Source organism: Austrofundulus limnaeus, unplaced genomic scaffold, assembly GCF_001266775.1.
Source record: "Austrofundulus limnaeus strain Quisiro unplaced genomic scaffold, Austrofundulus_limnaeus-1.0 Scaffold2331, whole genome shotgun sequence".
NCBI classification, from domain to species: Eukaryota; Metazoa; Chordata; class Actinopteri; order Cyprinodontiformes; family Rivulidae; genus Austrofundulus; species Austrofundulus limnaeus.
This window is the reverse complement of record NW_013954733.1, coordinates 8,421-21,607: the sequence shown is the minus strand read 5'-3', so window position 1 is coordinate 21,607 and position 13,187 is coordinate 8,421. Positions and strand designations below refer to the sequence as shown.

The 13,187-nt window shown below is 40.0% G+C and overlaps 1 protein-coding gene across 1 annotated transcript in view; it reads left to right on the top strand.

Annotated features, from left to right (window-relative positions):
- The window catches only part of bcar1 (BCAR1 scaffold protein, Cas family member), a gene marked incomplete at both ends in the record, with an annotated part of 13,734 nt that extends 2,447 nt beyond the window's left edge, over positions 1-11,287 (top strand). The window contains 4 exon segments of the mRNA XM_013999536.1: positions 6,217-6,366; positions 7,974-8,069; positions 8,151-8,537; positions 10,403-11,287. Coding sequence (XP_013854990.1) covers positions 6,217-6,366; positions 7,974-8,069; positions 8,151-8,537; positions 10,403-11,287 — 1,518 coding nt within the window.
- Between the last annotated feature and the right edge of the window lie 1,900 nt (positions 11,288-13,187).

The window sequence follows — 13,187 nt, the reverse complement described above, 5'->3', positions numbered from 1 at the left end:
GTTGCCATGTTGTATCACAACAGAAGCTACAGTGGGGCTCAGCTGATGTAAAACAACAAAGACCAGGAGCAGAATCTGGCAGCTGCTCCTTTAGGATCAATGAAAAAACCCGTCAGTGGAGAACAAATATTAATAATTTAGTTCTGCAGTTTGAGCCTGAATGATTGTGTTTTATTAGGCCAGCAGCTGACAAGCTGTTCACTCAGAGGGGGTGGAGGTTTAAAGGCCATCTCATCTGTTTGCTTTTGTCCAACTCAAAGTGCTTCATTAATCTTTGATGCGCAGGAGCTGAAGCAGCGCGTCTCTAAAATTTGAAGAGATCAAAGTGTTTAAACGATCGTTCGTGTTGCTTTTCTTCTTGTGTCTTTATTTCAAGGTCGTCTTTGTCTGTCGTGAACTTGTCTCTTCCATTTTAAGGAAAGGTTCGTTGTCGTTCACGGTCTTGTCTGTGGTCGACCCTGAAGGAACCTGGCAGATAAATTTATGTCCCACAGTGGTGCAGCCTGGTTTGAGACCTTTAGTTTCTTCACGATCTGGTTGTCTCGTCTACAGAATGCACCGTGAAAATAAAGAGTGACATTTGTGTGAGTCAGGGTCTGAGGGAGGGTAAAATCACACAACTGTCTAACTGTAACTCTGGTTTTAACACCTTTTGGATAAACATCTATTATTCTGTTCTTTAGTAAAAAGTCCAAGCTTCTGTCTGTATTTTTTAAAACTTTGTCGTGGTATTTTTGTTAAACCTCCATTTACAACTAGTCTTAAGGGGTGATGTGCTGTATTTCAGGGAATAGATTTATGGAACTGTCTAGATCACATGTGTCAAACTCAAGGGCTGCGGGCCAAATGTGGCCCTCCACAGCCTTTTATGTGGCCTCAGAGAGCATCAAGGATGTATTAATGTCTTTAAAATAATGTCGTCAAACTTTTTCTGCAGTCTAATTGTACTGTGATGTGGGAACTGTTTACAAGTCATAAATTTGAACTGTAACGCCCCTCAAGTGGGAGTTCCCTGTCAGAAAGTGGGAAAGCTCATAATTCAAGCTGGTAGCTACTTACTACAACTCATTAGTAAGTAAAACTCTTAATTTCATTTTTAATAGTATTTCTGTAATATTTAATTTACACTTAGTCATTATGCATATATTTTTCAGTGTTTATAAGAGGACGTGTTAAACACTATTTTTATGCAGGACATACCAGGTAGAGCTCAGTTATTGTTTGTTAGCAGTGCTAAACCCTAGCATTGGGACGAGGAACATGATGTTTTACGTTAAACGTGAAATGTAAAAGTTAATTACAACTGGCCCTTTTAGGGCCACCATGAAGCTCATGTGACTCGGTGAAAATGAGTTTGACAACCCTGGTCTAGATACTAATATAAAAACAGCAAAACAATCTTTGTGTTCAAAAAGTCCTATATGTTTCATTCACTTTGCTTTTTTTTTTTTCTTTTATTATTTTGTACATATTTTGTGTTTTTTGAGTGGGAAATTTATTTCTTTTTTTTTTAAATAGATGGCGGCCCTCAAAGGGCCAGTCGTAATTATAGGTGTAATTTGTATGGGGGTGAGGGGGGTTTTGACCCCCACAATAATTTGATCCAGTCAATATAACCCCCCAATAAAATGACATTATTTGCTCAAACACAATAGAAGTTGGTTAAATAGATAAATGCAGCTTCCTTGTTGTCTTTAGGTAACTTTGACCTGATTAAAAAATTTACAATCTCATATATGTACATTTAAGCGTAATTGCTGAAAATAATATGCAGGGTTTCAGAACATAACTCCCCCAATGGTAGGCCTAAAGTTGGTCGTAATAAACATCGTTTTGTGTTTATCTTGAACTAAACACAAAACGTCACAGTCCTCATCTCATTGCCATGACTGAGCACCTCTAGCAAACACTAACCAAGCTCTACCTGGTATTTATTGCATAGAAACAGTGTTTTAACACATCCTGTTGTAAACACCGAAAATTACCATATGTACGACTGACTAAATGTGAAATAAATAAAACAGAAATACTATTAAAAGTAAAATTAAAAGAGTGTTACTTACTGTTGAGTTGTGGTGAGGAACTGCTGTTGTGAATTCTGAACTTGCCCACTTTTCCAATTGGGAATTCCAGTTTAAATTCATGACTTGTAAGTGGGATTTACCAGCTTCCCAGTAACACATGGCCACAGCAAAAGTAGCCAACAAAAATGCAACTTTATGTAGAATTTACACTGAATTTCACTACTTTTGAAACCTGTGCAGCTCCACCTAGTGGTGGAATATTTATTTTGCAGGTAAAATGATCAAGATGCATTATGGGAGATGTAGTTTATGGTCAAGTCTGGCTTTAAAGCAGTTTATTTTGAGATATTAATATAGCTTTGACGCTCTCGCAGGCCACATAAAATGCTGTTGCAGGCCACATTTGGCCCACGGGCCTTGAGTTTGACACGTGTTTTGGTGTCACTGTGGAGATTTCAGTTTGAGTTTCGTCTTGACGTTCTTCTTGTCTGTCCCACAGAGTGGTGTTTGTCCACCACTTGTTTCTCTCGTGCGTAAGACAGAGGGAAACGAGCGTCAGTAAAATGAAAGGTGAGGGTTAGAGGGTCCTGCGCTTGGTGGGGTGGGGTGGCCTTCCTCCGACTGAAAGACGGACTCCTGCTTGACGTAATAACCAACACTGAACAAAAGGAAGCATACCAGCCTGTGCCACAGTGGGTCACAGTCTTCATGTTTCCATGTGAAAGAATTCTTCGTCACTGAATCCTTGTGTGTGTGTGTGTGTGTGTGTGTGTGTGTGTGTGTGTGNGTGTGTGTGTGTGTGTGTGTGTGTGTGTGTGTGTGTGTGTGAATGCGACTATTGTTTATAAAGCAGAAGAGCTGCTGCTTTTATGAGGCCACAGATTTATTCTGGGAACACGTTTTTTTATTTATTTTTATTTTTTTTCTGTTTGGTGGAGATGTAGGTCATTGAAAGTATCCTCAGGCCAAAGTTCTACTCTGAGACGTACAAAAGGCAGCTGCACTTAGCGAGGCGAAGAGTTGTATTTTGTTATTTCAGTCTCGTGTCCACATGGAAACGATGAAAATGATGATGTCATAGTCCCTCCTCCTGCCTAACCAACTAGTAAAAGCTAGTTTCTCATCAACGGCGAAATTTTGTTTTAAGGCTGCAAAGGTTGAGTTCATTCTGGTCTGATGTTTCTGTAAATGTTATATTAGACCTCTGAACTATATTAAATAACACGGTTCCGATATTTCTTGATAAACAGACACAGACAATGATTGGTGAGTTTTATATTTAAAAAAATTGTTAATCTTTATTTTTATGTCATTCTGTTTGTGCCATGTTTCCTCCAGAGTCTCCCTAATAAATGTAGAAATGTGTTGTTAGTCCAGATGTGACAAAAGACAGTCCTGAATGATGTGTTTAACTCTTTGAGCTCGTTTGTTTTCTGCTCCTGTAAAGTTTGGTTGAACCACATGAAGAGAAGAAAGGCTTCTGTTGGGTTTGCTGTGTTGGGGTTTCCCAGGCTGCCTGGTTGACTCTGCACTCACACCAGATAATACCCGCTTTAAAGAGGCGCAAACACAACAAGCTCAGGCCTCATCTCCTTCACTGTAGCTGTGATAAATTCCCATTAGAACATTAATCTTGTTCTGACAGCTCAGGGGTCCACAAACTGTGGTCCTGGGGCCACATGTAGCTCTTCAGCCCCTCTGAAGTGGTTCACAAGAAAACATAAACCTGACTCTTGTTTAGGTTTAAATTGACACTGAAGAAAGTTACTTTCAGCACCTTTTTTGTCCAGAATTTGTAATGTTTGTAGAATAAGACGTGTGGATTTTAAGAGATCAGCAGACTATAAAGTAGTAACTATAAACACATTGTTTCCACAGCTTCCTATCGTTTCAGCAGCAATGAAACATTGAAGTGAAATGTATTGAAAATGCAGTGATTATTGTTATTTAGCTGTCTCACTTTGTTTCAGTAAATCTCTGACATACAGTCAGATTTCCTCCAAATCTACTAGAAAATTTACATTTTTCAACATATTTTAGATGAATTGCTGGAAAACAAAATGAAGCCAAAAGCTTTTTCAGCAGGTAGTTGAAATGATCAGATTTAAAGATGTCAGATAATTACATAACATGCAGTCAGTTAATCAAAGAAACAAATATATAAATTAAGACCTGCATAATGAAACCACTTTAATAATTAGACATTTGGAGACTTTTAAGTAAATATTAATTTTTAAATTTATTTTTCTGTGTTATATTTGTTGCTGCCTCATAAACAGGACTCTCTTGAAAAGAGTTTTTTTTAATCGCAATGAGTTTTTATCCTGGCAAAATAAAGGATAATAAAAATAATTGAGAATCTGATGTATTTTTAGGTTTGCTCATTCCACGTCATTAGAATGCAACTAAAGGCTTTATTTATCCATAACCTACATATTTTATTCATTTTTCACAAATATAGAAAGATCTGAACTTAAACATTCTGAACAAGAAAGTCTTGAAAGTTTGTTTGTTTAGATCAGGAGGGTCGAAATTCAAAACTTGGTCTGAATCAAGAGCAAGTTTCTGTCATTTTTTAAATTGAAACATGTTATATAACAAATTATTCTGATAGAAATATAAATGATTTTTCCAAGTTTTATTTTACGTAGTGATCAGATCATACACGGCCTAGTTAAATGAAGACACACCTTTATCATTAAAGGATCATGCTTTCTCGATTATAACTTAGAGGTGCATTTTTCACAATCCAGCAAATTTGGTTAAAAAAACTCTCACTAAAAATCAAATTATTTGCGGTTAAAAAAGAAAAGAATACAGGAAAATATAATTATTTATTTATTTAAATTTGTTTTATTTAAAAATTTATTCATTTCATTTAAAACAAAGCAAATGCTGTACATACAACAAATAATAATACAACACAAATAAAATGAAAGGTAGCAGAAAGAAGAAAAAAATTATTATTGATATCTGCCCCTTTTTCAAAAATAAATAAATTGACACAGTAATAGTCATCAAATAACAAAACATTATAATTAACATCAAATCTCTGTTGATCTTTTCTGACCAAAATCAAAGATTAATGAAAAACTCAAACTTGCTGCTGTCATGAGAAGACTGCCGTTAAAACAGAGACAAAAGAGAAAACATAAAACTATTTCACATTTAAAGCATTACCTTTGGGGCCGGATAAAATGGTAAAGAGGGCCGAATTTTGCCCACAGACCTTCAGTTTGACATGTGGTGTAGAACTAAATAGTCGATTCTTTTTAACAATTAAAACAAGAGAAAATTGTCATAAAGTGTAGTTTATTACAGTGTTTCCCAAAGTTGGGGTCGGGACACAAAGTGGGGTCCCGAAACATCAAGGTGGGGTCCTGAAAAGATTTTCTGAATTAATTACATTTTTACCTTAGTTGTTACAAAGGAGTGAGGTTAGTGTATTTAAAATGGATAAATGTAGTATAAAAATATTGTTACTATGCCCATGTTTAGTTGACCTGATACAAATGTTTATCATCCAAAAACAGTTGGTGGCACAGGTCTGTGCTACTGTTATTTTGTGGGTCAAAAGCTGGAAAGTTTGGGAACCACTGCACTTTGGTTCCCAAAGTTGGGCTTGGGACCCAATTATGGGTCATGAAGCACCTTGGATAATCTCCAGAAATTAATTTAAAGGGTAATAAAATAATTGCTGATGTAATATTTTTCTTATAACTTTTACAAAAACACAAAATAAGCATAAATAAGTATTTATATTTGTGTACAAGCTGTTTAGATTGTCAAAAAGCCTGTGTTTTTAGGGTTATTAACAAAGTTTGTGTACTCAGACCATAATATTTGGGGTCACAAGTTTTTGCCATGGATATTTTGTGGGTCAGAAGATAAAAATTTTGGGAACCACTGGATTATAAGTAGTGTGTGCAGAGAGAAACACGTTCATTTTGTTTTCAGATTCTGCTCCTTCAGTAAAAATGTTTCCTTGCAGACTCATGGACTAGTTATTAAAAGAAGAATTAGCTGTTATATACATATATGTGTATGTGTGTGTGTGTGTATATATATATATATATACACACACACACACACATATACATACAGTATAAATTGTAGTCATTGCTTGTTTCTTAAAATTATGTTAATCGTATTGTTCTATCTGTAAACCCTCTCCCCTTCCTGCTGTGTTAAGGTGGTGGTTCCTACTCGAGTTGGACAGGTTTACGTCTACGACACAGGGAAATCAGATCTGGATGAATACGATGTCCCACCGAGACATCAGCCTCCAGCCCAGCAGGACATATATGATGTCCCTCCAACCCGTCAGCAGTACAGCACTCAGGTCAGACATCTCTGTCTTTATTTACTGGAAGGGTTTTTACAGACTTTCTGTCTAGTTTAGCGATTCTAGAAGAAAAGTCAAGAAATATATATATTTATATACACTTTTAGGAAGTGATTCTTAAGTGGGGTAAAAGGCTCTCAAATGAGGCAATACTCTTATTGTTAGGTGTAGAAAAACATTTCATTTCAAAAGATATTTTTTGCTTTAATTGATGGAAATTTCACATGACAGCCGCTGTCAACATGTCATTATTTAATGTTTGTTCTGCACTGCATTTTTATTTCCTGTAGTCAACGTATTTAAGCTGTGCGTAACAGCACGGGCATCATACGTGCAACCTTCTCCAGGGTGAATTGGTGAATTGTCACGTTGAGTCTGATTCATCGAGTCAGTGATTCGAGAAATGAACCATTTTGCAACACATTTCCTGCAAAGCTTCAAGGCTTCAACAAAGCCTCATCTCCTCTTCACTAGACATCTAATGTGGATATGAATGTAGGCTTTACATTCAGTCTACTTTCTCAGACCCAACAGCATCTATACCATTCAGTTTTTTATTGAATTGAGTTGTTTATTGATTGCGCGTGGGGGGACCTGTGTGCAGAGGGGACCAGTGTTCTGGTTTCTGAGCATGGAGCTGCAGGATGGGAGCACCAACACCAAAGTACTGTGTAACCAATTTAGCAACTAAAACATGGATTACAGTTAAAAATGTGTACTAAGAATAAAGGTAGGACCAATGTCAAAAGAACTAGGGGCGGCTGTGGTAGAGTGGTTAGGGTCCTTGCAAACTCCTTGAATTTGATGTTAACCGAGGTGTGGGAACAACAGTAGTCCAACAGATGGAAGAACAAAATGCAGCTTGATTTTCTACCCTGACACACACGGTCTCCTATAAAGGGCTCAACAATCCCACAGGTCCCCCCAGGATCCCTCAGTGGACCCTCGTGGTCTCTGCAGGTTGGAGTGGTTAAATGCTCAGAGTCACTCAGAGGTCTCTGTAGATCTAAATGGAAACTACAGGGAACTAGTCCTGGAGGATCTCTAAAACCTCTCCAAAGATACAACTTGTGAGGTTTTGGTTGATCGGGGGTCTTTCCTCTTCTTTTACGAGTGGTCCACATTCTTGTCCCCTCTGTCCTCTCATGGCTCATTTGGTCTCTCCTCTTGGGATTGTAAGCCCCCACCCCCACCCTTCTTTTTTTGTTATCAGCATGAAGATTTCGTTCAGTGTTTAGTTTGTGAGTCTGTGTTGTCTGATTGAATAAACAGATGTCCTTTGGAAGAATCAGACACCCTTCTTTTGAGGAGCTTGTAATCCACCAGAGGAAGTTCAGACTTTTTATGCACACAGTAGTTCTGTGCTGTAAATCACTTTATACAAACCTCTGTTAGACTTTTTATTTGACCACTTTGTGCTGTAGTAACCTTCAGTTTACACACTGTGACGTCATGATACGTACGTTTATTGACCGCTCACAGGAAATGGATCTTTAGAATAATAACTACTATGTGAGGAACAGATGATGTTGCATGTGAAGACGTATCTGTTAAAGTTCAGTTTCATTTCTGTTTAATTAGTGTTTATCTTTTCCTCTGTTTAGGTGTATGGCACTCCTCCCATGGTAGTGAAGGGGCCCTCTAGTGGTCAAGACATATATGATACCCCAGCCAGCTCAGACAAGAACGCCCAGCAGGCTGTAAGGCTTTATATCATGGAGATATGTCATAAAACCTTTATTTTTTTTACAATCTTTATAACGCTCTGCTCTTATCTTTAGGTTTATGACTTCCCCCCATCGGTGAGTAAAGATGTTCCTGACTCCCACCCAGTCAGGGAGGAGACCTACGATGTGCCACCCCACTTCGCGAAGCTGAAGCCCCAACTGGCCGCCCCCTCCGCCCATTATCTGCACAACAACGTCAATGAAGATGACGACGAGCCTCCAATTCCGGAGGACGTATACGATGTCCCACCGCCTATCTCTGAGAAGCATTATCTCAGAGACAGGGGCGTGGTCCACCAGCCCCCCCAGGATATCTACGACATCCCACCGGCTCTGCGTGCCGGAGACGTCCCGGTCCAAGATGTTTACAACTTCCCACGAGAGCAGGAGGACCGAGGAGGAGAGAGGGGAGACCAGTATGTCTACGATGTCCCCCCACAGGTAGGACAGTTAAAGAGCTGCTTCCACATCTGGCCTAAAATATGTAAATAGCTTTTTTTAACCAAAAGTCAATTTAAACCAAAAGGTTATTAAAAATGATCAGACAGAACAGGATGGTGAGGATCAGATCGCTGTAGCACCCCCACAGAATGCCTCGAGGAACATGATCAAAAGTCTTCTCCAGGTCCACAAAACACAAGTAGACCTGAGGGACAAGCTCTCAGGACCTCCTTAGCGACTCTGCAAGAGTAAAGATCTGGTCCGCTGTTCCAGGACAGAAGCCACACTGCTGTCTGTCAGGCCTTCAGTTCTGCCCAGTTTATTTCAATAACGTATTGGTTTAATTGGTGAAAATAAGACAGATTGTTGAAGTTATTGTTTTGTTTACTCTTTTTATGAAACAGGTTTAGGACATTGATTCCCAACCAGGGGTATGTTTAGGGAGTATATTACAGAGCTACGCCGAAACATTTCCCAGGTGTATAAAAAAATAAATAAAAATAGGACTGGGATATGTAAGGCCCTATGATTTCCACAATGCAGAAATCACCAATTTGACACTAAAATGGAATCCAGCATAAAACGCAGAATCTCACGGAATTTGCTCATTTGGGCAAGTTTCTGATGTATTTTGGACGCTGCTGCTTCCTACACCTGCCATTATCTGGTTTATTTATTTAATTACTTATTCACTTTCAAGGCAACGTTTTCATATTTATCTTTTATCTTCTATTTGAAAAGAATAAAATGCCTGATAACTAAACCTTCTAGGGGGTTAAATAAATAATTTTCATTTAATAATCAGCTGTTGTACATTATAGTTTTGGAGAATGATCATTATGTTTGACAGAGGAGGTACTAGTTAGTATGACATAATGGCTCATGGGGCACACAAGTCTAAAAAGGTTGGGAACCACTGCTTTAGGAGATATTTTGTAACGTTACAGCATTGTGTCATATCTTTTGTATGCTGATGATATATAGTTGTACTGTTCCTTTCAAGCCTCTGAGTTCTACAAACTGTCTGAACTCAGTAACTGTCTGTCAGACGTCAAACTGAGGCTGAACAACATCTACCTGCAGTTAAAGGCAAACAGGACAGAGACTCTTATTATCGCCCCTGATGATAAAATCCCTGTAATCAGGCAGCACATTGTTTGTTTTAAACTCCTTCGGTGAAAAATAGTCTCAGAAATCTGTCGTCTTTGACAGTTCCTTGTCTTTGAACACTCATTGTAGCTCGTCTTTTATCATTTAAGGAACATTTCAAAGCTGAGATSTTTTGTCACAGAAGGAACTAGAGATGATTGTTCACTCTTTTATTTCTTCTCATTTAGATTACTTTAACACTCTTTTTACATGTTTAAATAAACCCTTCTTGGCTCGGCTTCAGTCTGTGCTGAACGCTGTTAAAGACCCACAGGAGAGCCCACATTACTCCTGTTCTGGCCTCTGTTCACTGGCTCCCTGTGACTTTGAGGAGTCGTCTTAAAATTTTGGTTTTAACCTTTAGAGCACTTCATGGTCAGGCCCCCAAATACATACTGGACCTTCTGAAGCCTCTCTGTCCATCCAGGACTTTGAGGTCTTCTAATGAAATGCTGCAGGTGGAACCTTAAAGCCATTATAAAACCTGTGGAGACAAAGCTTTTCAGGTCGAGGCTCTGAAACACTCTCCCTCTGTCCCCTCGCTGCTCAGATTCCACTGACTCTTTTAAGAAACATCATTTTTATTCCACTTAGCTAAACTTTGTTTACTGTTTTTTAAATTGTTCATCATTCGTGACCTGTTCTTATTGTTTTTAGTAATTCAGCTCTGTTGGTGTCTGTGAAAGGTGCTCTAAATAAAGTTTCCTTCCTGACAGGTTGTCCGTGACGCTCAGTCCACCAGTGAGGACTTGAACGTGTCCTTTAAGCGTCTCTCTGCTTCGAGCACAGGAAGCTCACGGAGCAATCACTCCTCTTCATCATTAGACATGGTCCCGGTCCGCGATACCCCCTCGTTTGCCGCCCCCAGCTCCGGTTCTGGGAAGCCCCTGATCTTGGACCTGGATCAGGCCATGGAGCGTCTGTCCCACCTGCAGCAGGCCGTCGAGTCCAGCGTCTCCTTCATGATGTCCTTCATCACAGGGAACTGGAGGAGTCCGGCTCAGCTGGAGGGGAACCTCTCTGCCATCCACCAGGCTGCGGACCGGGTGCGCGCCACTGTCCGGGATTTCCTGGAGTTCGCGCGCGGCGCCGTGGCCAACGCCGCCCAGGCCACCGACCGCTTGCTGCAGACCAAGCTGGGGCGTCAGGTGGGGAAGATGGAGGAGGTCTTCCAGAGTTTGATCAGGCACAGTCAGGGCTTAGACGGCGTGTCGTGGTCCCACACGGCACTCTCCTCACCGACGCCGGGAGGGGACGACTTGGATCGACTCATCATGACGGCAAGAGGCATCCCCGATGACGCCAAGCAGCTGGCGTCTTTCCTCCACGGCAACGCCTCGCTGCTGTTCAAACGGACAAGCCGGCAGCCGCAGCAGCAGCAGCAGCTGCCCCTTCCCCCCATCCCGGGGGACAGCGGCGGTCAGCTGACAGGGTCGGGAAGTGGAACCTACCAGGGAGGAGAGAGAGTCCACATCCAGTCACGACCCCTCCCCTCTCCGCCCAAGTTTACAGCTGCAGAGGAGGAGGAGGAGGGCGTGCAGCGGCCGTACGAGGCCACAGAGGAAGGCTGGATGGAGGACTACGACTACGTCCATCTACAGGTACACACACACGTTTGTTCTTCTATCCTCATGGGGACTTTGCATTGACTTCCATTCATTTATCGATCATTTCTACAGCCTAACCCTGACCCACCAACAGTGTTTCAAACCCCAGTGGGGACCGGCTTTTGCCCCATAAGGAACAGTGGGTCCTCACCAGGGTTTATAGTTAACTAAAGCTAACAACAAAAACTGAAATGGAAAAAAAAACATTTAAGTCAACTGAAATAAATAATAACTATAATAAAAAGTAAACAAATTACTGATTAAAACTGTATAATCTTTATACAGAATTAACTAAAACTTACTGAAATTACAGACAGAATATCCTTAGTGTTTGTTAATTTATTTTGAGCTGTGTGGACTGATTAAACAAATCCTTATTTATTTATCTATTTATTTCAAATTGAGTTGTTTCACATTAGTTGTGGGCAACAACACTTGTTTACAGTCTGCTGCTCACCATCGTCTGCCAACTGACGACAACAAAAGTTGGGAGAAAGCAGCAAAGTCCACTTTGGGATTTTTTTTGAATATGACTGTGAGAAAAATCAAATCAATTGTCTTGTAGTGGAAACAGGTGATAAAATAGGTGAAATACTTCTCAAGGGAAAAACTGCATGAATCAAAATCACACAAGATGGCTGACTATGAATATTGACACACTAGCTTCTCTACTATTGAAGTATTAGTAGTATTCTCAGTATTCGTAGTAGTATTCTCTACTATGAGTATTGTTCATGCTAGCTCATCATGTGAAAAACAAGCAACAAGTTGGAGGCAACTATTGTCATCGTCCTAAAATAATCTCCCAGGTCTTTTTTTGGCAAAATTAAGTTACGCAGTTATTTTAGGAAGGTTTCGCTGTAATGGACTCTTTCACTGGCGACCAAAACGTTGCTGGTTAGTTAACTCACAGGAACATCACAAGCTTTGGCAAATATGTTTATTCAAACTATAAAAATAAAAAAATTATAGAACTAATCTAAACTAAACTAAAACTAAGCATTACAAATGCAATAATAACTAATAAAAACTATCAAGCCCACTGTAAAAACTAATTAAAACTACCGGTAATTGACTTAAAAGAAAAAAAGTCACAACAAAATAAAACTAAACTATAATGAAAATTCCTAAACTATTATAACCTTGGTGCTCACCAGGCTGTGTACCAGGAAAATGGTCAAAAATCATCCCCAGGTAGCAAAAACAGGTAGCAGAAATGAGTCTAAAGCCAAGCTTGAATAGTAGGTAGTTTATTCAGCAATCCCAGTTTTCATCAACGGGACATTAGGCCCCGCCCACATGACAACGCTGTCTTTTCAAAGCAATGTTTTCCTTCATAAACACAGCACTGTTTTTTCAAAGCTTTCCGTCCACACAGAAATCTAGAAAACCCATACGCTGTAATAACTATCCCAGGCCTGTGAGTGGTGCTGTGATGCCAAAAGTTACACCAGAAATAATTCACTTCAAACTGCGAACAGAAGAAGAAGAGGGTGAGAGAGAATAAACAAGCAAAAACTAAATCCTTCCTGTAGACTGATCACAAAGTGGAAGGTCTACTTTGTGTCTCATTCAGCTTTCGACTGGGAGACATGTCCGTCCAAACAAGAGAACAGAACTGACACTTACAGCACTCAGAGTAACGGCTGGGTAAATCATACAGTCTAAATCCAGGGGTGGGCGGTCCTGGCCCTCGAGGGCCGCTGTCATGTTTTCCTCTGATTCAACACCTGATTCAGGGATTGAATTCCCTCCTCAGGTTCTTCTCAGGTTGGTGATCACCCATTGATACAAAGCAGGTGTGTTGGAGCAGAGAAACCTCTGAAACATGCAGGTTAGTGGGCCCAGGGGCGCAACTACGTACTTTATGAGGGGTATGCGAACACATCAACGG